The sequence below is a fragment of the Odocoileus virginianus genome, chromosome 14, assembly GCF_023699985.2.
Source record: "Odocoileus virginianus isolate 20LAN1187 ecotype Illinois chromosome 14, Ovbor_1.2, whole genome shotgun sequence".
Taxonomy (NCBI): domain Eukaryota; kingdom Metazoa; phylum Chordata; class Mammalia; order Artiodactyla; family Cervidae; genus Odocoileus; species Odocoileus virginianus.
This window is the reverse complement of record NC_069687.1, coordinates 130,088-156,358: the sequence shown is the minus strand read 5'-3', so window position 1 is coordinate 156,358 and position 26,271 is coordinate 130,088. Positions and strand designations below refer to the sequence as shown.

The window sequence follows — 26,271 nt, the reverse complement described above, 5'->3', positions numbered from 1 at the left end:
ATTTATGATGAGGAAAACGTATTCCTAGAACATCTGGTTCACCTCACCTCTAAGATCCTCCAGTCTGGGTGCATTTTGGGGAGATGGTGAGTGAAAAGGGGGTGAATTTTGGCACCATGTTGGTTTATTTTATGACTGTTAGTATATTCAGGATTTTTTCTTATATCAGTTATGGCATCTTAAAATTTTTTCCAGTAATGCATCCATTGCATGTTTATTTTAAATTTACTCATGTATGTTATTCACAATATCTTAATGATTGTTAAATCTGTTATATCTGTAATTATTGTGGCATGCACTGTATTGCGGAGAAGGCAATGGCACCCCACTCCAGTACTCTTGCCTGGCAAATCCCATGGACTAAGGAGCCTGGTAGGCTGCAGTCCATGGGGTCGCTATGAGTCGGACATTACTGAGCGACTTCACTTTCACTTTTCACTTTCATGCATTGGAGAAGGAAATGGCAACCCACTCCAGTGTTCTTGCCTGGAGAATCCTAGGGACGGGGGAGCCTGGTGGGCTGCCGTCTATGGGGTTGCACAGAGTCAGATACGACTGACACGACTTAGCAGTAGCAGCAGCCGAAGCAGCACTGAGTTGGGCTCGATTTAACATTTCCCTTTTTTTGAAAAGCAGGCCCTCCAGCCCCTCCTGCACAGGCTTCCCAGAGCCATGGCTAGTGAGGGTGCATGAGGGACCACAGGCACGCGAGCATGTGATCAATGCCCACCCTGTCAGCCAGCTGTCTGCCTGCCTGTCTGGCATCCTCCTCATCCTGATAAGAAAGACAGCGGTCCAGAGAGTGTGGGTCCTGGTAAGTGTCAGACACCAAGTGTGGAATGGCTCACTCAGTTGTGTATCACCTCCTGCAGGCAGGCAGGAACAGCCTGATTTTCTGGGGCCAGGGCACAGCGGGAGGTTAGGGAGAGTTAGGCAGCTGGACGGTGAAGTTCATGATATCTCAGCTGGAATCTTTAACATGCAGACATTTAGAGACTTTACATTAACATCCATGAAGTTTGCAGCTATCAGCAATACATTATAATATTAATTTCTCTTAATTCTTGACCACACTGAGTACTTCTTTCTTTTTTTTAATTTTTGCCAATTTTATGTGATAAATTATTTTACCATCATTATAATTTTCATTATTTGATTATTAATGAGATTGAAAAACATTTCACACATTCATTGGTAACTTGTATTTCTTTTTTGGTAAAATACCTGTGCATGTTATGTGCTGATTTTTCTATTAGGATTTACAAATATCAATTTCTAGGAGCTTTCAAATTACTGGTATTGAAGACTTCTAGGGAGCCCAGGATAATGTTGCTGTTCAGTCTCTAAGTCATGTCTGACCCTTTGCAACTCCATGGACTATAGCCCACCAGGCTCTTCTGTCCTCCACTCTCTGCTGGAGCTTGCTCAAATTATGTCCATTGAGTCAGTGATGCCATCCAACCATCTCATCCTCTGTCGTCCCCTTCTCCGATTGCCCTCAGTCTTTCCCAGCATCAAGGTCTTCTCCAATGAGTCGGCTCTTCCCATCAGGTAACTATAGTATTGGAGTTTCGGCATCAGTCCTTCCAATGAATATTCAGGACTGATTTCCTTTAGGATGGACTGGTTTGATCTCCTTGTAGTCCAAGGGACTCTCAAGTTTTCTCCAGTACTATAATTTGAAGGCATCAATTCTTCGGTGCTCAGCTTTCTTTATGGTCCAACTTTTACATCCATACATGACTACAGCTAGCAAAACCATAGTTTTGATTATACAGACCCTTCTCAGCAAAGTGACATCTCTGCTTTTTAATAGACTGTCTAGGTTTGCCATAGCTTTTCTTCCAAGGAGCACGTGTCTTTTAATTTCATGACTACAATCAAGGTCCACAGTGATTTTGGAGCCCATGAGAAGAAAATCAGTCACTGCTTTCACTTTTCACCTTCTCTTTGCCATGAAGTGATAGGATAATGGCAGCCACCTAAATCCAAAGCCTCACACCTCTAAGAACTGATGGAGAGCCACAAGGACAGGTACAACTTTACAACTCTGCACCCTGTCATGATGAGGACACACAGAGGTGATGAACTGCAAGTTACATATAATCAGAAAAGGCAACGTAAAGTCCCAGTAAGCTTAGGATGACGGCTTCAAAAGAACCAAGTGTGTTTTAATTCCTCCTCAAGAAACTAGAGACAATTAAACACAATGTAAGAAGAAGGATAAAGCACAAGCTGGAATCAAGATTCCAGCATCAACATCAATAACTTCAGATATGCAGATGACATCACCCTTTTGGCAGAAAGCGAAGAGAAACTAAATGGCCTCTTGATGAAAGTGAAAGAGGAGAGTGAAAAAGCTAGCTTAAAACTCAACATTCAGAAAACTAAGATCATGGCATCTGGTTCCATCACTTCAAGGCAAATTGGGGAAAAAATGGAAACAATGACAAACTTTATTTTCTTGGACTCCAAAATCACTGTTGATGGTGACTGCAGCCGTGAAATTCAAGACGCTTACTCCTTGCAAGAAAAGCTATGACCAACCTAGACAGCACATTAAAAAGCAGAGACATCGCTCTGCTGACACAGGTCCGTCTAGTCAAGGCTATTGTTTTTCAGTAGTCATGTATGGATGTGAGATTTGGACCATAAAGAAGGCTGAGCACTGAAAAATTGACGCTTTCGAACTATGGTGCTGGAGAAGACTCTTGAGAGTCCCTTGGACTGCAAGGAGATCAAACAAGTTGATCCTAAAGGAAATCAGTCCTGAATATTCATTGGAAGGACTGATGCTGAAGCGGAAGCTCCAATATTTTGATACCTGATGCAAAGAGCCAACTCATTGGAAAAGACCCTGATGCTGGGAAAGATAGAAGGCAGGAGGAGAAGGGGACGACAGAGGATGAGATGGTTGGATGACATCACCAACTCAATGGACATGAGTTTGAACAAACTCTGGGAGATAGTAATGGACAGGGAAGCCTGGTGTGCTGCAGTCCATGGGGTTGTAAAGAGCTGGACACAGCTGAGAGACTGAACAACAGCAAGAAGGAGAAAAAAATTAAAAATAAAAGAAGAAACAATGAAAATAGTTAAATAATAAAGTTTCAGATATTATTTAAATAAATAATAATAGTTTTTAAATAGTTAAATAATAAAGATTGTTACAAAGTGGAAAATTGCTTCTTTAAAAAGACTAATAAAATTGATAAACTCCTAGAAGATTTATCAAGAAAAATACAAGTATCAAGAAAAATACAAGTTACTGACACAAGGAGTTTTAAAGAAAACATCATTACACACCCTACAGACATTAAAAATACAGTAAGGAAATATTAAAAATGATACTCAAGAAATTAAATAATTTACCATAATTAACCCATTAGAGATAGAAACCTTGAAGCACAATTTCTGTAGAAGAAACAAAGTTATCAAGGCACTAACCCAGGATAATGTGCCTGACCCAGATGTTTTAAAAATCTTTAAAAATCAGATAATAACAATGCCCCCTAAATTGTCTCAGAAATAGAAAGTGAAAATTCCCTAATTCTTAAGAACTATAACATGGACAGTTAATTCTGGTAAGGAAATTCAATAAAAATAAAATTACAGACTTTGACTACTGATTCCAAATATGCTAGATGAAATATTAGCAAACAGATTTCAATTTCACATTATGAAAAGAATACATCATGACCAAGAGACTTTATTCCAGGAATGCAAGTTTGGTTCAATATTGGGAAATTCATTAATATAATACACCAAGCTTATCTATCCCTGGGTCAGGAAGATCCTCTGGAGAAGGGCATATGTACCCACTGCAGAATTCTAGCCTGAAAAATCCCATGGACAGAGAAGGAAGCCTGGATGGCTACAGTCCATCTGACTCCAAAGTCAGACATGACTGAGCAACTAACCAGACAAGCAAGTTCATAATTCTAAGGAGAAAAATCTATAACTTTTGCCATCTTCATGGATGGCAAAAAAAGCTTTCAACAAAATTCAACACTCATTTCTGATTAAAAAACACTCAAGAAAATAGGAATTATGGATACATGTTAATATGATAATGCGTGTGAACATGTTGTGTGTGTGTGTGTCCATGTTATTCCTAAGGTAGCAACTTAATTAATGAGGAAAAATGCTGCTGGTTTCCAGGAGGATCAGGAAGCGAGGCAAGGATGCCCGTGACATCCCACTCCAGGGGTGTGTAAACTACAGTGCCCCTCCATTCCACCTAACACGGTGGCCAAACCTGTTCATTTACGTATGTGTACTATGAGAGCAAGGTTAAATAGTTCCAAGAGAGACAACGTGGCCCATGAAGCCTGAAACGCCATCTGCCACTTACAGAAAAGGTTTGCTGAGGCCTGCCGTGTAATTTCTGGGGTGTTAACTGTTGCAACTAGAAGGGGGCTCAACGGGGGGTATAACATCGAGAAGGTAAAAGGGTCACTACCTGCAGAGGACTCCTTGATCTGTCTGGGAAACTCTACAGAATCAATAATAAAGTAACCCAAGTAAAAGAATTAAGTAAACAGGAAGGATATAAAATTAAATATATAGTCAATAGCCTTTACATACTAGAATAATGACCATATCAGAAGACATCCTGGTGGATAAAATCCTCTTTAGAAGACCCAACACTTGCAAACTCAATCAGAAAAACGCAAAATTGATGTGAAGAAAACATTAAAACATCTCAAGAGACACCAAATTATATGTGAACAATAGAAAGACATCCTTTGGTCTTGGACAGGGTGACTCACCATCATAAAGATGAATTTATCAATGGAGTGCAATGTCCGGCCCAAAAGGAAATCATGTGTTCTGCCCAACGTGACATCACACAAGATTCCCAAGGAAACTCCCAGAAAGGGACACAGCCTCACAGCCTCACACGGGACCTCGCTCTGCTGTGAAGCCACACCCTAGCTGGTAGAGTACTTCTCAGAGAAGAAGCATCACAGCACTCAGGCAAACATACAGTGAGCGCTCAGCAGAAGGTCTGATCCAAGAGGGAGGCACCAGCGGGCTCCCTGGTGGTACAGTGGATAAGAGTTCGCCTGCCAGTGCAGCTGACACTGGCTTGACCCTTGGTCCGGGGAGATCCCACATGCCTAGGGGCAAAGCCCACGAGCCCCAGCTACTGAGCCAGAGCACCTCGAGCCCACATTCTGCAGCAAGAGGAGCCAGCACAGTGAGAAATCCAGGCGCTACAACTAGAGAAAACCCATATGCAGCACTGAAGACCCAGCACAGCCAAATAAATGAATAAATAAACAAAAAATTTTTTTAGAAAAAGAGGGAGTCACTAAGATGTTAGAGCAGCCTAAGACGTATCAGAGATGCCAGAGGCTCACAGCTGAGATCAGATTGCTGCCTCAGATGCAGACATGAAATTCCCCCGGAGAATCCTCCAGCAGCCTTGTGCCCACATGACTTGGAAAGGAAGTGACACCCAACGGCTCGCCTTGTTTCACAGTTCTGGATGAGTTTCTGACACAGAGGTGCAAACAGCAAGGTGGAGATCTGCAGTCAGATTTAGACTTTGCGCTGAGTCTCCTGCACGAGAAACCAAAGCGCACACAGCCCCCTGAGGCACCCCTGCCCCTAGCAGTCTGCCGCCGGCGACCATGTCTCACCAAAAGCCTGTTATTAAAATACCAGCCACAACCCCCGAACTCCAATGAACTGACAACCGACCCTATGCACACCGTGTCCACCGGAACGTCTGTGCTCCCAGACAGACGGCAGCATTTGTCATGAGTTCCTGTGCAGTTCCAGGGAAGTGCCTGTTCACACTGCCCACACTCCTTTGGGCATCTGGGGGAAAGTCCAGTGTTTGCCCGCGCTCATCCCGGTGGGGGGGGTCACAGGTTTGTGACCATGTCTGACTCTCCCCCCACATGCCTCTGCTAGGAGATCCCAAGTTTCTTGGTGGGGGTGGGGAGACCCGCGAAATGTCTGGGCTGTTACACAGTGTAACAGAGGCCAGATTTTCCTGCGTGCTGACCGGCAGGGTGTGGGTCGATCAACAAGAGAGGAGGCTGGGTGTGGAGAGCCCCATCTGTGAGTGGTCCCCACGCGGACTTCCCACCACCCACTGGGAGGTGCCAAGTCTGGACAGTGCCCCTCACAGTTTCTGTGCCACTTCAGAGAAACTTCACCTAAAAACACAAAACCTGCATGTCCTTGTCCACCGGCCCGGAGGATTTTCAGAAGTACCGTCAGCCTCAGAATCTATGACGAGCTGGACCACTGAGGCTTGGACTCCCATGTCCCTCAGACACCGACACGTACAAGAACCACACTTCAAAATGTCAACTCTTCTCATATTGTGGTAAAATGTATGCAGCAGAAAGTTCACCGTTTTAGCCACTCTCACGCACACGGCTCATCCCCGCGAGCCTTGTGGTTGTATGGCCGCCAGCAGCAGCATCTCCAGAGCGTCTCATCTTCCCAGGCTGACACTCCGGCCCTCCCCAGTCCCGGCCACCACCATCTGCTTCCTGTCTCCAGGAGCCCGACTCCTCAGGGGCCTCCTGAGTGGACTCACAGGACTGGCCCTTCTGGGCCAGGCTCAGGCACTCAGCACAACATCCTCGGGCTCATCCGTGCAGAGCCTGTGTCGGAATTCCCTTCTTCTTCTTGGGTGACTAATATTCCACTGCACGCACAGGCTGCACTGCCGATCCCTCGTCACTCAATGGGCGACTGGGCTGCTCTCAGCTCCTGGTAGGGGCTCCCGGGGATGAGCGCACACTACATGGATGGAAGACGCCTAAGGCAAGGAGAAAAGGCCACAACCTTTCCTCACTGCAGTGCTGCTGTGCAGAGGAGGTGTGTGACCACGTGGGACCTGCTGCCCCCAGAGCTGGGCGTCCCCCAGGATGAGGGCAGGGCTGGCGCTCACACCGCTGCCCATGGCCCTCCTGTGATGGCTTCCAGCGCCTCCCCTATAAACCTGGCTTCCTGTGACCCAGGGGCTCAGTGGAACACCTGCTCAGGGTGCCCGCCTCCTTCCCCACCCTGCACCACAGCCGGCAGATTCTAGTGGCCAAGGCCCTGGGGGCTGGTGCAGCCTGCTGCTGCGGCCACCGTGACCAAGCCCTCCAGCCAGGAAAGCCGGAGCGGGCAGCCACGGGCCTCGCACCTGACCTGGAGCTGGCAGGGACATCCCGGGAGGGGCCTGCAGGCTGCCCATCTAAGTCCCACCCCAGGAATCTGGGCAGAAGCAGGGTGGCACCACCTCAGGCTTCAGTGGCCTTGTGGTATGGCTCTGTTACTGTGGCAACAAGGTTACTGTCCCTCCTTCTTATAGACTCACTGACCAGTGGCCAAGTGGCCCAGGTGACCAAGCCCAGACGCCACGCGGGGCTGGGCCGGTGGTAGCCTGAGAGCCTTGTTTCCCCCCCTCCACAGGGCAAGCTGTGGGCGTGGGGACTCCCACTTGCCCCCGGCGGCGGGAATGGGTGAGGTGGGCACCACCAGCCGTCCACGCAGCGTTTCCCGTCTCAGAGGCAGCCCAGACTCACAATGTCCCACTAATAACAGTCCAAAGCCCAAAGAGATGCTCATGGTCTGAGTGCATCAAATGCCGTCTCAAAAAAGATTTTACGAGATTAGTCACAGCCGAAAACAACCTTAATTTTAACTCACCAGGCAGAAATTTTAAAAAGAAAAACGACCATAAATGCTGTTTGCCGAGTCATATGGATTCAATATCAGATCGACGTACTGGCCTGGAAACCTCACGCCAAATACTGCTGCACATGTGGGACGGCCGGAGCAAATATGCATCGCAAACGTTTGTTTGTTTTCTCTCTCTCTTTTAATCCTGCAAGACTTTTGTGTTTCTTTAAATATGGTACATGGAAAATGAGATCACTTCTCCAAGTGGAGAAAAGAATTTGGCCCCAAGCTGAAGGCTGCGCTTTTTTAAGAGGAGAAACAACCGCGTCCACGTTCAATGACAGCCAGTCACGGGAGCCGCACCTGCCACTGCGGGGCCGGCCACTTGTCCTGCCCCGGCCCCCGCTGGCGGCCCCGCGGTGGGGAGCGGGGCGAGCGGCTGAGCAAGCAGCACTTCCTCTGGACAGCCCTTGAACATCCTGATGTCTTCCAACGCAGGCAGAAAAAAATAGCCGGCGAGCACTTCAAAGATTGCTCGTCAAGGTCACAGCAGAGGAAAAAGAAGAGAGAAAAGGAACAGTTCCAGCAGCCCCTCTCCTCGCCCCTCCCTGGAATGAAGGGAAGTTGGGAGCTGGGTCCTCCCCTGAGAGCTGTCGCCGTGGCAACAGGGCAACACCACAGGCCAGGCCGCCAGTCACGCGAGCAGGGCACCGGCCGCTGGGCCTGCTGGAGCCAGATCACTCGCTGGGCCTCGCCGCGGGGCTCGTGTGCGTGCGAGGCGCTTCTGCTGGGGACGGCTCGCCGGCTGTTTATAGATCCCACAAACAGTAAACTTGGCCTTGGGATCCAGCCTCGGAGGGCGACGGTACTTGCAAACAGCTCTTGAAAGAGGCAGTGAGCTGACGGGGCAGAGCCACAACGGTGGAGGCAGGTGTGGACCCCCGGGCCCTGGGCGCCGCAGCTGTGCTGCCTGGCCCTGTCCACTATCCACGGCCCCGGGGCCATCCTCTCCAGGTGAGCAGCTGCACAGTACAGGTGTCTGGACGGTGAGTCTGGCCCTGGACCCTCCTGCGGCCGGTGGGAGCGGAGCCCAGAACCAGACACAGAATATGGCCACTGCAGACATCGCTTTTCCTTCCCTGGGCAGACGTGACCATTTCAAAAACACCTCAACCAAAGGCTGCTTTTTCAACAGCTGTGTGACCTTGGGCAAACTACTTAACCTCTCTGGGCCTCAGGTTCCTCATCTAAAAAATAGGGATGACAGCAGGGACCATCTCTGAGCTCAAATAAGCACCCACACAGAGTAAGGGCAAAATTAATATTGGTCCTGTTAATTAGAACTTGGGGTTTTGTGCTGGAACGAGTGATTTACCAAAAGTGTTGGCAGTGTTTCCTAAAAAGAAAACAAAGCCTGTTTGAAGACTGAGACGACTCTCTGAATATAAACTTAAGTTTAGCTCCTGAGAAGCAGTTATGGGCAATCGATAAACAGGTGCTCCTGGCAACCCTAAGGGAGCAGCAGTGCTTAGTCTGAGAGTCCATCCTGCCGGGGTCCTGGGGCGGGAGGGGTTGCCCCCACTCACCCCCCAAATCTCCAACCGGGGGCCACCAGCCTCAGCCTCATAGCCGAGGGTCACTCCAGACCTGTGGACAGGTTCTAGACCGTTCCTCTGCCCCCGGGGAGCCCAAGGGGGCCTGCAGGAGGGGGAGCGCCGCTGGGAGCTGGAGAGAGCCCCTGCGGAAGAGTCGTCATCACACAGGAAAGCTGACCTGCCGGCACAGCAGGGAGGAGCTGGTGTGAGCCCTCAGACTGCACATGGAACAAACCAGGGGTAAACCGGGCTCCACGGCAGGGGGGAACCCGGCTTCCACGGGGGGGACCCGGGCTTCATGTGGAACAAACTGGCCATGGCCTTGGCTGTGGGACAGGCAGGTTCTCAGGCCCCACGACATTCAGCTGCTCCTCCGTGAACCCAGGGTGACCCAGAGTGAGCCAGGAGCTCTTCCCTAGTGATAAACCCTGCAGATGACGCGGGCCCGCAGCGTCTCAGGGCCTAGCGATGAACAGCAAGGCTGACATGGAGCCCATGCAGCAGGCGCGAGCCGGCCCGCAGGTCCTCCTCCAGGGGGCTGGCCTGCGGCCTCACCCCGCTCAAGTCCCCACTGGGACCCTCCCTATGACCATGGGCTCAGTGAAGGCAGAGCCTGGGGTACATACGGCCAAGTCCGGGAGAGCCCAGGGCCTGAGTGGCCACAGGGGTAACTGACCAGGAAGCTCTGCTTGGTGACCATGGACGATCAGGGGTTCAAGGTGGACAGCTGAAGTGACCATGGACGGCCAGGAGGTACACAGCGGAGAGTTCTAGGTCTAAAAGCCATACAGAGGCTCCTAACAGCTGAACTATCTTCAGCGGTAGGGCCAGGAGCTGTGGGCTTCTGACCACAGGGAGACTGCTGGATGGACAGAAAGTACAACCTTGCACCACGGTGGACATAGCCTGAGGCTGGTACTGTCCTGGGATGCTCAGTGGACGTCAGACAGGTGGGGTGGGGCCTGGGGTCTGCTGTGCAGTGGGGGCAGCCTGCCCTTCAGGGCTGTGTCCACCCACAGGCCAGCCCCTGGGGAATTTACACTTTTACTCACGCCTGTCACGTCCCTGAAAGAAGAGCCACATCAAAGAAGTTTGGGAACAACAGGGTCACAGCAGAAGGTGAGACAGGATTTCTCTGAGCGCAGAGACCAGAGTGGGAGATGGAGCAGCCCCTGCAGCAGCCCGCTCAGCGGATCCAGAAAATGCGTGGGTGCAGGTACACGAACACCAAGGTGCTCTCCCCAGAGCCGAGGGGTAGGAGGGCCTCAGACGCATACCTGCGACCTCGCCAACACTACCATCCAGCAGTCGGGATCCCGGGTGTGCGATGCCCCCTCCTGCAGCCCGGCCCCTCTGACGGCGACCCTGAGACCCTGCCCCCAGGCCGCCTCGCCTCCCACCCCTGCCGGCTGATTCTGTGCCCCACTGTGTGGGCTCTGGGGTTTTGTGCCCCTGCTTCTTGAGGACCCGTGGGCCCAGCACTAAGCGGAGGAAACTGTAGCAGGGAGTCCTCAGCCATAGCCCACCAGGAGGGTATACACTTGACCCCTGCTCCCTCCTCCCAACCAGGAGAAGGGGTTTCTGGGTCTTTCTCTAGGAAAGCAACAGCCCGAAGGTGAGAAAGTCTGCACTCTCGTTCTCGGCACGTCACTTGTGGTTCCTGAGAACTTCCCGGGAATTGTGCTGGCTTTTCCAGAAACAGCGCCAGCTTGGTTGGCACGGGTCGACAGCCTGCTGAGTGAGCGTGGTCCTCAGGGTTCCCAGACACGCAAGGTCCTCTCACGGTGCTTCCTCGAGGCTCGTGGGTGCCACGAGGCCACGTGAGTCACCTGCCCAGGCCCAGGGCCGGCAGCAGGAATGGCAAAACCCCCTCACTCGGGAGTCAGCACGCTGGCCCGTTTGCCACCCCTCCCTGGAGGATCTTGACAGCTGAAACCCAGGGACGCTGCTGCGGCCTCAAAGGCAGAGGCGCAGCACAACCCAGTGACCCTGTGTGTCCCTGCCCTGCAGCAAGGTTCAGGCTTCCGTGTCTGCACAGGGCGAGCCAGCACAGGCTCCATGCCCCACCCTGCAAAGTCACCCTCCTTATCCTAGTGGGGGCCCAGGGCTGTCTGGGTCAGGATGAGGAGGGCTGTGGCCTGAGCCTGGGCTGGGCATTCGGGGGGCGTAGAGAACAGAAGTAGGAACCCTGTCCTCCTCTGCTGGGCCCCTTGCGTTGCCTGGTAGGATGAGGGAAGCAGGGCTGCAGGGCAAAGCTGAGCCGTATCCCAGGCACTCACCCCTCCCGCCCCATGCACACCCCAGACCAGGGTTCCTCCCAGGGCGGCCCTTTCTAGAGGGGACCCTCACCAAGGAGGCAAGTCCACCCGGCCCACCCCCCTCTCCCTGACCTTCCGGCCCCCAGCACACAGGCTCCAGGACACAGCTCGGGGGATGCCCAGCGGATGGGGCAGCACAGAGCAGAGGATGAGATGAGCATGAGTTTAAAATACAGATTTAAGGAGGTAAGAAAATAGCAAAATGAAATGATAAGAAGAAATAGTGCGAGCAAATCAAGGGGAAACACTTACTAGGTAAGAAAATGTAGGGATGAAGAGGAGACTGGCGGAGAGGCGGACAGGACTGAGTGACCAAGCAGAGCACAGACAGAGGACTGCTGAGGTCCATGTGATGGGCACAGCCTGGAGGACTGGCCCTGGGGCAGCAGAGAACACCAGACAGACCACGAGAGAAAGAGCTGCGGATGGGAGGTCTGCCCGGGGCCCTGGGCGCAGGCTCCAGAGGTGGAACCAGCAGCCCAGAGGGACAACGGGAAGAATATCCAAACTGGAGAAGAAAGGCCTCAGCAGGAAAGAACTCAGAGCGCCAGGCAGGAAAAACAAGACGAAAGACACACCATAGTGAAATTCAAGAATATCAGGGCCAAAGACAGGCTCACAAAAGCTCCAGACAGAGCCAGAGCGGACCTACCACAGAGAACAAGCCTCAGACCCTGGTGGCAGCACCAGGCTGCAAATCGTGAGGCTAAATCGTGAGGCAGGATTTATGAAGGTTGAGGGAAAAACTTTGAACTTAAAAATCTATACTCGGCCAAGTTGTGATCCCAGTGTGAAAGCACGGGTGAGATGTAGAAAGATTTCACAGGAGCCCCACGGCAAAGCGCTCGGGGGCTGTGGGGAGGGGGGGCATGTGCAGAACCTCAGAGGGGCCTGGAGAACTGCAGGACCTGTGTCATCCAGGATTCAACTTCTGGACAGTCACTGTGTCCATGCAGGGCCACTGGGTGATCCCTGCGAACAAAAGCAGAGTGCATGACTCCTTTAGCTCAAGAAAGCGCGACCTGAATGGGGAGCTAGAGAGAAGAACAAGAAACCCAGGAAAGTACAGTCAATAGAAATTACAAAATACAAGGGCAGAAATTAGCCTCCAGCAAGAGTAATTACACGAAGAATAAGGAGGCTAGACTTCCGGCCAGGCCTTGTGGTGCAGCACAAGGCCAGTTAACGGGAGCGGGAGCCTGGCGGTGACAGCGAGACGCCGTCCCAGCTGCGGGATGCCAGAGAGCGGGGCAACCTGAGCATCAAATGGACACCCAGCGGGACGAGGGACAGAGTAAGCACAGGGTGTGAGGGCTGCCTGCTCGCAGCTCCCTGAGAGGCTGCCCCAGGCTCCCTGGGGTTTCAGGTGTCCATGTGTCCCCACCGCCACCACAGCCCCGCTTCTGCTGATTGAGCAGCATCACGGCTCTGCTAGAACCTGAGCTGCTCCGTGCTCCAGATGCTTCTCAGTGGGCATGGGGGGATGCACTGTCCTCAGTGCCCGCTGGGCGATGACTTACCCCGCCCTTCCACAGCGAGTGGTTCACCACTTTCTCCCCACCTCCCGGTGGGCCCCAGGCTCCAGGTCCCTGCCTGCCACTGGTCACGGCCTGTTCCATGCGGAGAAAGTTGAACTGGGATGCTCAGGAGTGCCCCCACCCCTCTAAGGCAGGCAGGTGCCCCCACCCCTCGGGCACCTCCCCATGGCCTTCCCGACTCTGCCTCCTTGTCTCAGAGCCGACCCTCCTGTCCTGGGTGTTCAGTTTCACAGAGGCAAATGTTTGGTATTGGAGCTTCCGCTTCACCATCAGTCCTCCCAGTGAATATTCAGGACTGATTTCCTTTAGGATTGACTGGTTTGATCAATACTTGACTCCAATACTTTGGCCACCTGATGCAAAGAACTGCCTCATTTGAAAAGATGCTGACGTTGGGAAAGATTGAAGGTGGGAGGAGAAGGGGACGAGAGAGGATGAGATGGTTGGATGGCATCACCGACTCATTGGTCATGAGTTTGAGCAAGCTCCGGGAGTTGGTGATGGACAGGGAGGGCTGGTGTGCCGCGGTCCGTGGGGTGGGACATGACTGAGCGACTGAACTGAACGGAAACACTTGGTCCTTTCTCTCTGTCCTGGTCGCCATGGGGCCTTCGGGCCGGAAACTCAGTCCCGGGCTCTGGGAATCTTCCGGGTCGCTTCCGTGACCATTTCCCCCCCTCTGATCTTTCTGCAGCTCTAAGTACACAGGTCCCCGGGGTCTGGTAACTTCCCCAACTTTCCTGTTTTTCTCCGCCTGTTCCTCAGTTACGCGCAGGAGGACTCAAACTCTGGGCCCTTCCACAGATTTCCAGATTTTGCTCTCATGCCTTTAATTTTGAGTGCTTTTAAGATCTCCAGCAGTCTCTTTCATGGGTGCGTGTCCCTTTGTCTGAGGAGCCCAAGGGCCGCGTGGCCTGTCTGTGCATCCTCTCCTCTCCGCATGGCCGTCTCTGTGCAGCTGCTTTCTCGGGGCTCCTGGGTTTGGCTCCATCAGCCTCCTCCCAGAGACCCACGACCCCTCAGCAATGCTGGACTCGAGGAGCAGGCGCGGGCCCCCTGTGCAGCCTCGGAGCTGCGTGTCCCGTGGGGAAGCCTGGATGTCCACACCTTTAGTCCCGTCTGCACAGGCCCTCTTCTGTGTAAAGTAACAAGTTCACAGGCTCTGAGAACAGGCCAGGAACCCGCGCCTCACTCGACCAGCCGCACAGCCACAATCACTGCGCATACACAGACCCAGAGTGTGCGGGCTGCGCTCAGGGCACAGGAAGCAGAGGCCGCCAGCTGGCGGTCAGGGAAGGGGTACAGAATGGCCAGCCTCCTCCCGGAGAGAAGGGGAAGCACTGAGCAAGGAAAACACCAGGAAAGATGCAGCATCTCAGACGAGAAATAGACGCCATGAAAAAAACTGAGAATTTTAGATGAGAAATAAAATATATGAAGTAAAAATTTCACTGGATGGGCTGAAGGGCAGGATGGAGGTGACACAGAAGAGCCAGTAAAGACACACTAGGAAGTGACCAGCCTGAGAGAGAAAATGTGGGGGGAAAGTGAGGGGCGCCTCACTCCCTGTGGACAGGGTGAGAAGGCCTAACAGCTGGGCAGTGAGGCTTCTGAAGTGAAAGAGACAGGGGCAATAGAAACTATTTGAAGACTATGGCTGGAAATAGTCCCAAATTTGGTGAAAGACGTAAGTTTAAAGGCTCAGGTAGCTCGTGCATGCATGCTAAGTTGCTTCAGTCGTGTCTGACTCTTTGCGACCCTATGGACTATGTAGTCCACCAGGCTCCTCCGTCCATGGGATTCTCCAGGCAAGAATACTGGAGTGGGTAGCCATGCCCCTTCTCCAAGGGATCGTCCAGACTCAGGGATCAAACATGAGTCTCTTTCATCTCCTGAGCTGGCAAGCAGGTTCTTTACCACTAGCTCCACCTGGGAAGCCCTCAGAAAGTTCAGTGAACCCTAAATAAGACAATCTAATAAACCCAGCATATACCCAAGCCCAAGCATATCAAAATTAAGCAGCAAAGGTCAGTAGAGATACTGAAATGGAATACTAATAAGTATTACTAAAGTCAAAAGGAACGTAGAAAAGAAACAAAATATAGAAAAATTATGAAATGGTAGACTGAAATCCAATAATGTCAATGATTACTGCAATATAAATGCCCTAAATACACCAATTAAAATGATACTGTTGGACTGGACTCAGAAAAACAAAACCAAAAAAAGGCCCAAATACACCATCAATACATTTAATGTAATAATACAAATGGGTTAAGATGAAAAGATGAAGCAAGGTATGCCAAGGAAACATGACTTAGAAGAAAACTGGAATGACTGTATTAGTGTCAGACAAAGCAGACATCAGGAAAACTACAATAAAGAGGTGTTTAGTGATAATGATAGAAAGGTCAATTCAAGAAGAAAATGTGATGATCCTAAGTTAAGTCTGCAGCATACAATGGAGCCCCAAAGAACACAGAGGAAAACTGATAGACCCTAAAGAGAAGGACAGAAGCCCACAGTCACACCAGAAGGTATCTTTAAGGTTAGGACCAGACAGAAAACCAGCAAGGACATAGAAACTGCCAGCGCCATCAGATGACTTGACGTGGCTAATGTTCCGCGGACACCTCGCCCGAGGACAGCAGCTGGGCTCACAGACAGCCTTGTCCTTCAGGATGGAGGGGCAGGGCCTCTCTGGGATCTCTCATAGGGGTACCTCTGGGATCTCTCATAGGGGTACCAACCCCATTCATGACCACCTCACCTGCAAACCGCCACGCTGGAGGGTGGTCTCCAGTACAGTGTGAGTCTGACTTACATTAACTTTGGGGGTCAGTCTAGTGTGAATCTGAATGACATTGATTTTGGGGGGCTCAGGGGGACACGAGTGTCCGGCCCACAGCAACAATCAGTGAGACTAACAGCTGTGTGCCTTTGGAAAAAATCAATAAAGTGAATGCACTTCTAGCCCAAGTGACTAAGAAAAACCAAGAGAAAACACAAATTACCAATGAAACGGAAAATGAGACAAAGCTACAGAACCCACAGACGTTAAAAGGGCAACATGTGAAAACCATGGACAGCGTTGTACTCATAAAATCAATAATGTAGATGAAGTAGACCAACTCCTTGAAATACGCAAACTACTCAAATTCGCACTAGAAAAGTCCTTTATTAATTAAGGAAAATGCATTCACAGTTTAATCTTCTATGATATAAACTAAAGAAAATCCCCAGACCAGTTGTTTTCTCTGGTGAATCCTATAATCACTTGAGGAGGGATAACATTAATTCTACACAAGCTCTTTCAGGAAAAAAAAGAAAAGGGAACACTCTCAACCAATGTTATGAAGCCTCCATCAGCATGCCACCACAACCAGACAAAGGCATTACAAGAAAACAATAAAATAGTTCTTATGAACATAAGTACAAAAATCTCCACAAATATTAGCAAAATTTAATCCAGCAATATATAAATAAGATCTATTCTGGGCATGCAAGGTTGAGTAAGCATTTGAAAACCAATTAATGTAATTCACAATATTAAATATACAGAGACTCAGGAAGAAAAACCACGATTATCTCAATAGATGCAGAAAAAACATCTAACAAAACTTAATGTCCATTCATAATAAGAACTCTCAGAGATGAAAGAATAGTGGGAAATTTCTTAATCTACTGCTAAGTTGCTTCAGTCATATCCGACTCTGTGTAACCCCATAGACGGCAGCCCACCAGGCTCCCCCGTCCCTGGGATTCTCCAGGCAAGAACAGTGGAGTGGGTTGCCATTTCCTTCCCCAACGCATGGAAAGTGAAAAGTGAAAGTGAAGTCACTCAGTTGTGTCCGACTCATAGCGACCCCATGGACTGCAGCCTACCAGGCTCCTCCGTCCATGGGATTTTCCAGGCAAGAGTACTGGAGTGGGGTGCCATTGCCTTCTCCATTTCTTAATCTAAGACATCTATAGGTTTCTTAATCTAAGACATCTATAAAAAGCAAAATAAGCATAATAAAAGGCAGAGACATTACTTTGCCCACAAAGGTCCAAATAGTCTAAGCTATGGTATTTCCAGCAGTCATGTATGGATGTGAGAGTTGGATCATAAGGGCTGAGCACCAAAGAATTGATGCTTTTGAACTGTGGTGTTGGAGAAGACTCTTGAGAGTCCCTTGGACAACAAGGAGATCAAACCAGTAATTCTAAAGACAATCAACCCTGAATATTCCTGGAAGGACTGATGCTGAAGCTGAAACGCCAATACTTTGGCCATCTGATGTGAAGAGCTGACTCATTAGGAAAGACCCTGATGCTGGGGACGATTGTAGGCAGGAGGAGAAGGGTACACAGAGGATGAGATGGTTGGATGGCATCACCGACTCAATGGACAGAGTTTGAGCAAGCTCTGGGAGATGGTGAAGGACAGGAAAGTCTGGCGTGCTGCAGTCCATGCGGTGGCAAACAGTCAGACACGACTGAGCAATTGAACGACAACAACACAGTAATTAAGGCAGCAAGGTGTTTCTCTGTGGAAGGTTAGACATGTGGTCAATGCGCCAGGTGGGGTCCAGAAACAGACTCAAAACTATGACCAACTGATGTTTTTATGAAGGTATAAAGGTAATTCAATAGAGAAAGGATCAACTTTTGAATAAATGGTTCTGAAAAAACTAGACTTCATATGCAAAAATAAACAAATCTTGCCCTATGTCTCCCACCTTACCCTAAATTAAAAATAGATCACAGACTTGAGTGTAAAACTTAAAACTGAATGCAACAGTATGAAATGCTGGACTCAAACATAAAAGAAAAATCTTTGTAACCTTGGAGTGGGTAAAGATTTCTTATAGCTGACACCAAAATCATGACCTATTATTAAAAAATGGATAGACTGAATTTTGTCAAAGTTAATACTTTCACTCTCTGCAAGGCCCTGTCAAGAATGAAGACAACAACAACAACAACAACAAAACAAAACAAAAGAGAATGAAAAGACCAGTCAGGCTGGGAGCAAACACTACAGAACCTACACACAGGGAGACATGCTGGAGCATTTACACGCGCTCAGAACCCAACAGCTAAGAAAGCAACAACCCGATCTTCTCTTGGTGGACAAAGACTTGAGCAGACAGCTTACAAAGAGGATCTGTGGATGGCAAAGAGACTCACGAAAAGATGCTCAACATTATGGGTCATGAGGGAAACACAAATCAAACCCACAAGTGGCCCAGCTCCTAAAACGGCTTGGTACACTGGGCACACCAGGGACTTGGAGCAGCGCAGAGCTCCGTCCCTGTGACAGGGACGCGCCGGCACAGCCGCCCAGGCAAGCAGGGTGGCCGTCTCTTGCAAAATTAAGCACACACACGCCCATCATCCAAATCAAAGGAAAACCTGTGTGCAGAGAAACCTGTGTGTGAATGTTCACCACAGCTCTACTCACAGTCGCACAGCCTGGAAGCAGCCCAGAGGCCTCAGCGGCTGGGAGGGCCAGTGCAATGAGATGCCCACACTGCAGGTGCCGGCCGCTCGGACACTCAGGCGCAGGATGCGGAGCTGGGGGCGGGTGGGGTTCTGGCTGCAAACGGAGAGCAGGAGGGAAACCTTGGGGGGAGGACTTGCTCAGTGCTGTCTCCCTACACCGCCAGAAAGGACACAGCTCAGAAAAGTCCCATGCAGCCCAGGACACCTCATCTCTAGCCAGGGTCAAGGGGTCAAGGTGTCTCCCGGCCAAGCAGGAGACACCCTCCTTGGTGGGGGGGGCCCAAGGCCCACAACACGGCCATGAACACAAAGGCCCAGGCCTCTCCCCCGTGGAGGCAGGACAGCCCGGAAACACCAGGGAAGTGAGGTCCCGGGAGGTGGTCCCGGCTGCTGGACGGTGCCTGGTGCTCTAACCGGGACAGCAAGCTGTGTGCATTGGCTTCTATGTTTATAGCGCAGAGAGAAATTTTAAACACGATTTTATGGTTAAGATGTCATTTTAATCTTGAACGTGAATAGGGAAAGAGTGATGCCAGTTATCATCTGGCAAGAATGAAATCCAGGCTGGCAGGACGTTCTCCACGATCACTAGCACTAACAGAAAAAAACTGCTTCAAAGGAAAAATAACATTTAAGATTTGCTTCCTACAAACCCAATAAGTAATGAATATGGGAACGTTTCCTCTTCTGAAAATATCTTTCCCAAAGCACTCTACTCTTAGGCCTACTCTCTGCTCCACAGGCCCCGGGGTGGCAGGACCCAGCACCCTGCAAACTCAAATGCAAACCCTGTCACCTGCGAGAACACCGTCTGCCCTCACATGTTTTCACCTCTTTGGGAAAGAGATGGTCTATAAGCTCCTAGGGCCTCCGAGCATCCAGACCCCTCGGCAAGGCCAAGGCTTGGGGACTGTGGGATGCGGGTGGGGGGGGGGCATGTGGCCAGCACGAGAAGGTGCAGTGTGATGTGGGCTGTCGGGGGGCCCAATCGGGGGTGGGGGGGCCGCTGAGCAGACATGGCAGAGCAGGGCCGGGAGGCAGACCCTGAGGAGCCAGTCGGCCAAGTCTGCCTGTCCCTGCACTACTCCACCCTCTCTTCCTGGTCCACACCGCTAACAAAGCGCTGAGGCAGGAGCCTGGCTGAGATGAAAAGGTGTCTGCTGGGCCCCCCTCCCTCATGGAGGAGGCTGCCGGGAAAGAGCTGTCAGGGGCATGAGGGAAGGAAGGCCCTGTGGTCACTGCCAAGGTCACTGCGTATCCCCGTGCAACACTCAGACCCCGAGTGGGGCGCTGGCCTGGCGGGTGGGGGCACCCGAGTGGGTATCAGCAGGTGACCACAATCATGCCAGGCCCAGTGTGACTGGTGGGGAGGGGGCTGTGGGCCGTGGAGCAGCCTGGGCTGCAGACCAGCTACCTGCAGGGACCGAGCTGCTCTCAGAGGCGGGCGGACAGGCGGCTGCTCTGCGGGGCTTCTCCCAGCTGAGTGTACCTGCCCTCCGCCCCATCCCCTAACATACATGCCGAACTTCAGAGGGCACGAGGCTGCGGCTGGCATCATCTGGGGGCAGAACTGCCCACCAAACAAGGCTGGGGGCCCAGAACCAGAGGCTCAGCTCTGGGCCTGCGGGCAGACACGCCAGAGACACGGGGGCCCGGGAGGACGGCCAGGACAGCCCAGCTCCAAGGGCACCACGGCCGCCGGTTACGGGCAGCCTGCTGGGGGCTGGTCCCCGCACGCCAACCCCCCGGGGAGAGACGGCCTGCACCCCCGCCCTCCCGGGGGGGCCTGCATCTCTCTGGTAGCCACGCAGTGCTCTCACCCTGTGAGCAGTGATTGATCCCACCCAGGAAGCCCCACCTCTCTTATCTGGTCAGGAAAAGCAGTTCAGAACCACCAGGCAGGCCCCTCTCCGGTGAGAAGGCCCGCCCCGCCCGTGATGTCCACTGTGTGGTATCAACAACAGGGTCAGCCCGGGACTCACAGTGCATGATTTTCTGTCCTCAGTCTGAGGGGAAAAGCCTGCTCGGTATTTTATTAGGTTCTTGCATCAACAAGTAAAACCAGAAAATGCAGAAGGGGAAGCGAGGTTCCCATCTGAAGCCCACAGCCTGGAGGTCACCCGTGTATGCTGCCCAGGGGTCCTGGAGCCCACCTGCAACCAAGCCCTCCAGAGACTGAGCTCCCTGGTGGTTGTGAACGGTCATGACTGACGCCGCAACATGGCCAGGAGACCCGGGAGTGCGGGGCGGGGGTGGGGGGGGGCTCACCTCCAGCAGCAGCCTTCCCTCCAGCATGGCTGAGCCTGTGGACCCTCCACGTGGACCCCGGTCTCCTGGCGAGGGGGCAGCAGCTACCGGCTTCCTCGGGCGCCTCTCCTGCAGGGCTGAGGGGGGCACAGTCAGTCATGCTCTTCCTGTGTCCCCGGCTCCCACCCTCTGCCGGCACGCCAGCCCAGGTCTGCTCTCCTCCCAGGTACCCAGGGCAGCGCCGGACAGCTGGTGGGGGACATTCAGGGATGGGGCTTCTCGACTGGCTGCACTCCAAAGACCCCACCCCGCCCTGCCCTCCGCCTCCCCAATGAGCCTCTTAACCCCCTTCCCGCCTCAGGAACACTCCAGGGGTCCCAAAGCTCCCCTCTCAAGACCCAAGCCTAGGCAGGTCCCCAAATGGGACACCACTGTTCAAGGGAACCAGTCGCCAGGAGCCCTGCACACCCCTTCACGTCTCTCCGTCCTGGAGCCCTGGCCTGACCCAGACTGGAGCGACCAGTGCCCTGCGGACCCCCACCCCTGCCAGAGCCCCCTGCTGCCCGCCACCCCCACTCTGGCCTCATCTGCACTTGAGGTGAAGCATTCAGACAGACAGACGTCCACATCCCAGCCTTGAACTCCACGCTCTGTCATCAGCTCCTGGAATTATGAGGGTTCCCAACCAGGAGCCGGCCTGGTGCTGACGCCTCCATGGAGGCCTCTAGGACTGCGCTTCCACTTCCCCTGATTTGGGGGATGTCAGTGCCACCAAGGGCCCTGCAGGCCATCACCACCTTGTCTTGTGTTGGGGTAAAATACAAGCACAGAGCAGAGTTCCCCAACACCTCTTCCCAAACCAGAAGTTGTGCTAAACACTCCCTCCAGGGGCCATGGGGTTCCCCAGGAGCTGGTCAGAAATGCAGGGTCCCAGGCCCCCAGTTTCCCTCCAGGTTGGGTGGGGCCCACTGCAGACGGAGACCCCTCACACACACATTCACATACAGACACACGCACACACACACAGAGACACATACAGAAACACACACACAGACATACACAGACACACATATACACACACACACAGACACATACAGAAACAGACACATACAGACATACACACACACACAGACACATGCACATACAGAGACACATACAGACACACACACAGACACACAAACACACACACATAGAGAAACACACAGACATACACACACACAGAGAGACACATACAGACACACACAGAGACACACAAACACACAGAGACACACACAGAAACAGACACACACAGAGATACACAAGTCATGCACACACATACAGAGACACACACAGTCACACACACACACACAGGGACACAGACGTGCACATACACACAGAGACACAGAAACACCAGACATACACAGGCACGCGCACACACACACATAAGGACACACACAGGGACACAGACACGCACACACCCAGGCAGCAGCCAAACTCACCACCCCCTACCTCCCTGGTCCAGGCTGAGGGTGTCCACAGGAACACAGGGCTCCGCCGGAAGCCCCAGCCCGCCCCCGTGGTCCCCTCGGTGGCCCTGCTGTGGCCTCTGTCCCCCCTCCTCAGAAGCTGCACTCCATCCCCTCCCTCCTCTCAGAAGCTGCGCTGCATCCCCTCCCTCCTCTCAGAAGCTGTGCTCCATCCCCTCCCTCCTCCTCAGAAGCTGCGCTGCATCCCCTCCCTCCTCCTCAGAAGCTGCGCTCCATCCCCTCCCTCCTCCTCAGAAGCTGCGCTCCATCCCCTCCCTCCTCCTCAGAAGCTGCACTCCACCCCCTCCCTCCTCCTCAGAAGCTGCGCTCCATCCCCTCCCTCCTCCTCAGACTGTGCTCCATCCCCTCCCTCCTCCTCAGAAGCTGTGCTCCATCCCCTCCCTCCTCCTCAGAAACTGCGCTCCATCCCCTCCCTCCTCCTCAGAAGCTGTGCTCCATCCCCTCCCTCCTCCTCAGAAGCTGCACTCCATCCCCTCCCTCCTCTCAGAAGCTGCGCTGCATCCCCTCCCCCCTCCTCAGAAGCTGCACTCCATCCCCTCCCTCCTCTCAGAAGCTGAGCTCCATCCCCTCCCTCCTCTCAGAAGCTGTGCTCCATCCCCTCCCTCCTCCTCAGACTGTGCTCCATCCCCTCCCTCCTCCTCAGAAGCTGCGCTCCATCCCCTCCCTCCTCTCAGAAGCTGTGCTCCACCCCCTCCCTCCTCCTCAGAAGCTGCGCTCCATCCCCTCCCTCCTCCTCAGAAGCTGTGCTCCATCCCCTCCCTCCTCCTCAGAAGCTGCACTCCATCCCCTCCCTCCTCTCAGAAGCTGCGCTGCATCCCCTCCCCCCTCCTCAGAAGCTGCACTCCATCCCCTCCCTCCTCTCAGAAGCTGCGCTGCATCCCCTCCCTCCTCCTCAGACTGTGCTCCATCCCCTCCCTCCTCCTCAGAAGCTGCGCTCCATCCCCTCCCTCCTCCTCAGAAGCTGCGCTCCATCCCCTCCCTCCTCTCAGAAGCTGCGCTCCATCCCCTCCCTCCTCCTCAGAAGCTGCGCTCCATCCCCTCCCTCCTCCTCAGAAGCTGTGCTCCATCCCCTCCCGCCTCTCAGAAGCTGTGCTCCATCCCCTCCCTCCTCCTCAGAAACTGCGCTCCATCCCCTCCGTCCTCCTCAGAAGCTGTGCTCCATCCCCTCCCTCCTCCTCAGAAACTGTGCTCCATCCCCTCCCTCCTCCTCAGAAACTGCGCTCCATCCCCTCCCTCCTCCTCAGAAGCTGCGCTCCATCCCCTCCCTCCTCCTCAGAAGCTGTGCTCCATCCCCTCCCTCCTCTCAGAAGCTGTGCTCCATCCCCTCCCTCCTCCTCAGAAACTGTGCTCCATCCCCTCCCTCCTCCTCAGAAGCTGTGCTCCATCCCCTCCCTCCTCTCAGAAGCTGTGCTCCATCCCCTCCCTCCTCCTCAGAAACTGTGCTCCATCCCCTGCCTCCTCCTCAGAAGCTGCGCTCCATCCCCTCCCTCCTCTCAGAAGCTGTGCTCCATCCCCTCCCTCCTCCTCAGAAACTGTGCTCCATCCCCTCCCTCCTCCTCAGAAGCTGTGCTCCATCCCCTCCCTCCTCCTCAGAAGCTGTGCTCCATCCCCTCCCTCCTCCTCAGAAGCTGTGCTCCATCCCCTCCCTCCTCTCAGAAGCTGCGCTCCATCCCCTCCGTCCTCCTCAGAAACTGTGCTCCATCCCCTCCCTCCTCCTCAGAAACTGCGCTCCATCCCCTCCCTCCTCCTCAGAAGCTGCGCTCCATCCCCTCCCTCCTCCTCAGAAGCTGTGCTCCATCCCCTCCCTCCTCCTCAGAAGCTGTGCTCCATCCCCTCCCTCCTCTCAGAAGCTGTGCTCCACCCCCTCCCTCCTCCTCAGAAGCTGCGCTCCATCCCCTCCCTCCTCCTCAGAAGCTGTGCTCCATCCCCTCCCTCCTCCTCAGAAGCTGTGCTCCATCCCCTCCCTCCTCCTCAGAAACTGCGCTCCATCCCCTCCCTCCTCCTCAGAAGCTGTGCTCCATCCCCTCCCTCCTCCTCAGAAACTGCGCTCCATCCCCTCCCTCCTCCTCAGAAGCTGCGCTCCATCCCCTCCCTCCTCCTCAGAAGCTGTGCTCCACCCCCTCCCTCCTCCTCAGAAGCTGCGCTCCATCCCCTCCCTCCTCAGAAGCTGCGCTCCATCCCCTCCCTCCCTCCTCAGACTGTGCTCCATCCCCTGCCTCCTCCTCAGAAACTGCGCTCCATCCCCTCCCTCTCCTGTAGGAGAGACAACCCATTTCCCAGCAGAAGGTGCTGAGCTCCAGGAAACAGGACAGTCCACCTGGGCCCCGGGCAGAGACACAGATGGCCGGGCTCCCTCCCCACGAAGGGGAAGTTCTCTCTCCCTCCAGCATCGGAGCCCCTCTCATGGTTGCTGGTTTTCAAGGCACCGAAAAATCCTGAGCTCAGAAGCCAGAGGAGCTAACACTTAATCCCTTGTGTGTGCCTCTCTGCTCAGAAAGCAGAAGGGTGAGTGCCCAAGACTCCTGGAGCCAGCCCCCGACCGGAGGCTCAGTGAGACCAGGAGCTGCCCTGGGGTCTGCAAGAACCTCCTGGGGCCCGGGCGCACCCCCCCCCCCCCCCCCCCCCCCCCGCCTCTGACTGAGGACCACACAGCCTGGCTCCAGAGGCTGAGAAACCCAGGAGGGAGTGGGCTGACGCCCAGGCCCACTCCCATCCCTGCTGCGGGCTTCCCAGAGGGTCTGGCCCAACCGCCCACCCAGAGGCCACGTCTCCCAGGTGGTCTGAGGCCAGGAGGAGGGGGGCAGGACCCCACTCCCCAACCCAGGGCACCAGGGCTGTCCCCTCCAGGACCCAGACCAGCGAGGCCTCCTAAGGGACCCACTGCAAAGCTCACTGCGGGCACCCCCCCACCAAGGGGAAGGGGAGGTTTGGGGACAGGCTTCCAGGTTCTCCTGCTTCTCAGCCCTGCAGCCCCCGAGTGGGGGTGCTGCTGCCTACAGCTGCCTGGGGGCATCCCCAGGCGGTGACGTCACCACACAGGGGATTCGCTGACCCCTGCTGGGACCTCGCCCCCCCCCACTGGAGGACACAGGCTCGCAGGGGCCAGAGCCGACACAGGCGGCCTGGGGAGCGGAGGTCGCTTCTGGAGGCAGAAGTGGGGGTCCCCTTCCAACTTCCCTTCCCCACCCCCCCAACAGCGCGGCAGCATCGCGTGCGCCCCCAGCAGGCACCCCAGCTTCCCGCCTCCGCAGCCACATTCCGCGGGGCACGCCCGGCAGGGCCTCCGCGGGCCGCTGTCACGCGATGGGGCGTCAGCGCCGCAGTGACAGCCGCTTGGCCCCCGGCCAGGGCCTCGCGTGCGAGCAGGGCCGCCCGCGCGCCCCACCCCCAGGCCTGCGGCGAGACTGGAAGAAGCCGAATGCGATTCCGAGGCTCTCCCGGAGGCCCCGCCAGGGCAGGGGCCGGGGCGGGGACGGGGGTGGGGGTGGGGGGGGGAGGCGGTGGAGCGGGGCCTTCTGAAAACCCCTCTGAGCCACAGCCCCCCAGGTCAGGGGGCCGGAAGTTGCCAGGGCAGCAAACTCTGGTGTGGATAGGGGTCAGAGCCAGGGCCAGGGGCTGGTGGTGCCAGTCCTCTTAATGGGGGATGGCACAGCAGTGGGGGAGTGGGGAGGGAGAGAGAGTAGGGAGCACCCCCAGGGTGGGGGGTTGGGGGAGCACCCCAGGGGTGGGGGGAGCAGCCCGCACTCCCCGTGGCCCTGTGGCCAGCATCTGGGTCTGCTCTTTCATCTCAGCATCTCTCTCCAGGGTTGGCCTCTCTCCCTCCCTGCCATGGCAGGCGGGGTTGGGGGGTCTCACCCACGATGACCTGGGACTGAGCTCCAGCTCCATCTGAGTGGGCCCCAGAGGGGAGGCCAGGGCT

The 26,271-nt window shown here is 54.0% G+C and overlaps 1 protein-coding gene across 1 annotated transcript in view; it reads right to left on the bottom strand.

Moving 5' to 3' along the window:
• The window catches only part of AHRR (aryl hydrocarbon receptor repressor), a 75,930-nt gene that overhangs the window by 23,460 nt on the left and 26,199 nt on the right, over positions 1–26,271 (bottom strand). Inside the window, exon 3 of the mRNA XM_070476383.1 lies at positions 20,848–20,963. Within this exon, the coding sequence (XP_070332484.1) occupies positions 20,848–20,963 (116 nt within the window). The remainder of the gene's footprint in view (positions 1–20,847; positions 20,964–26,271) is intronic.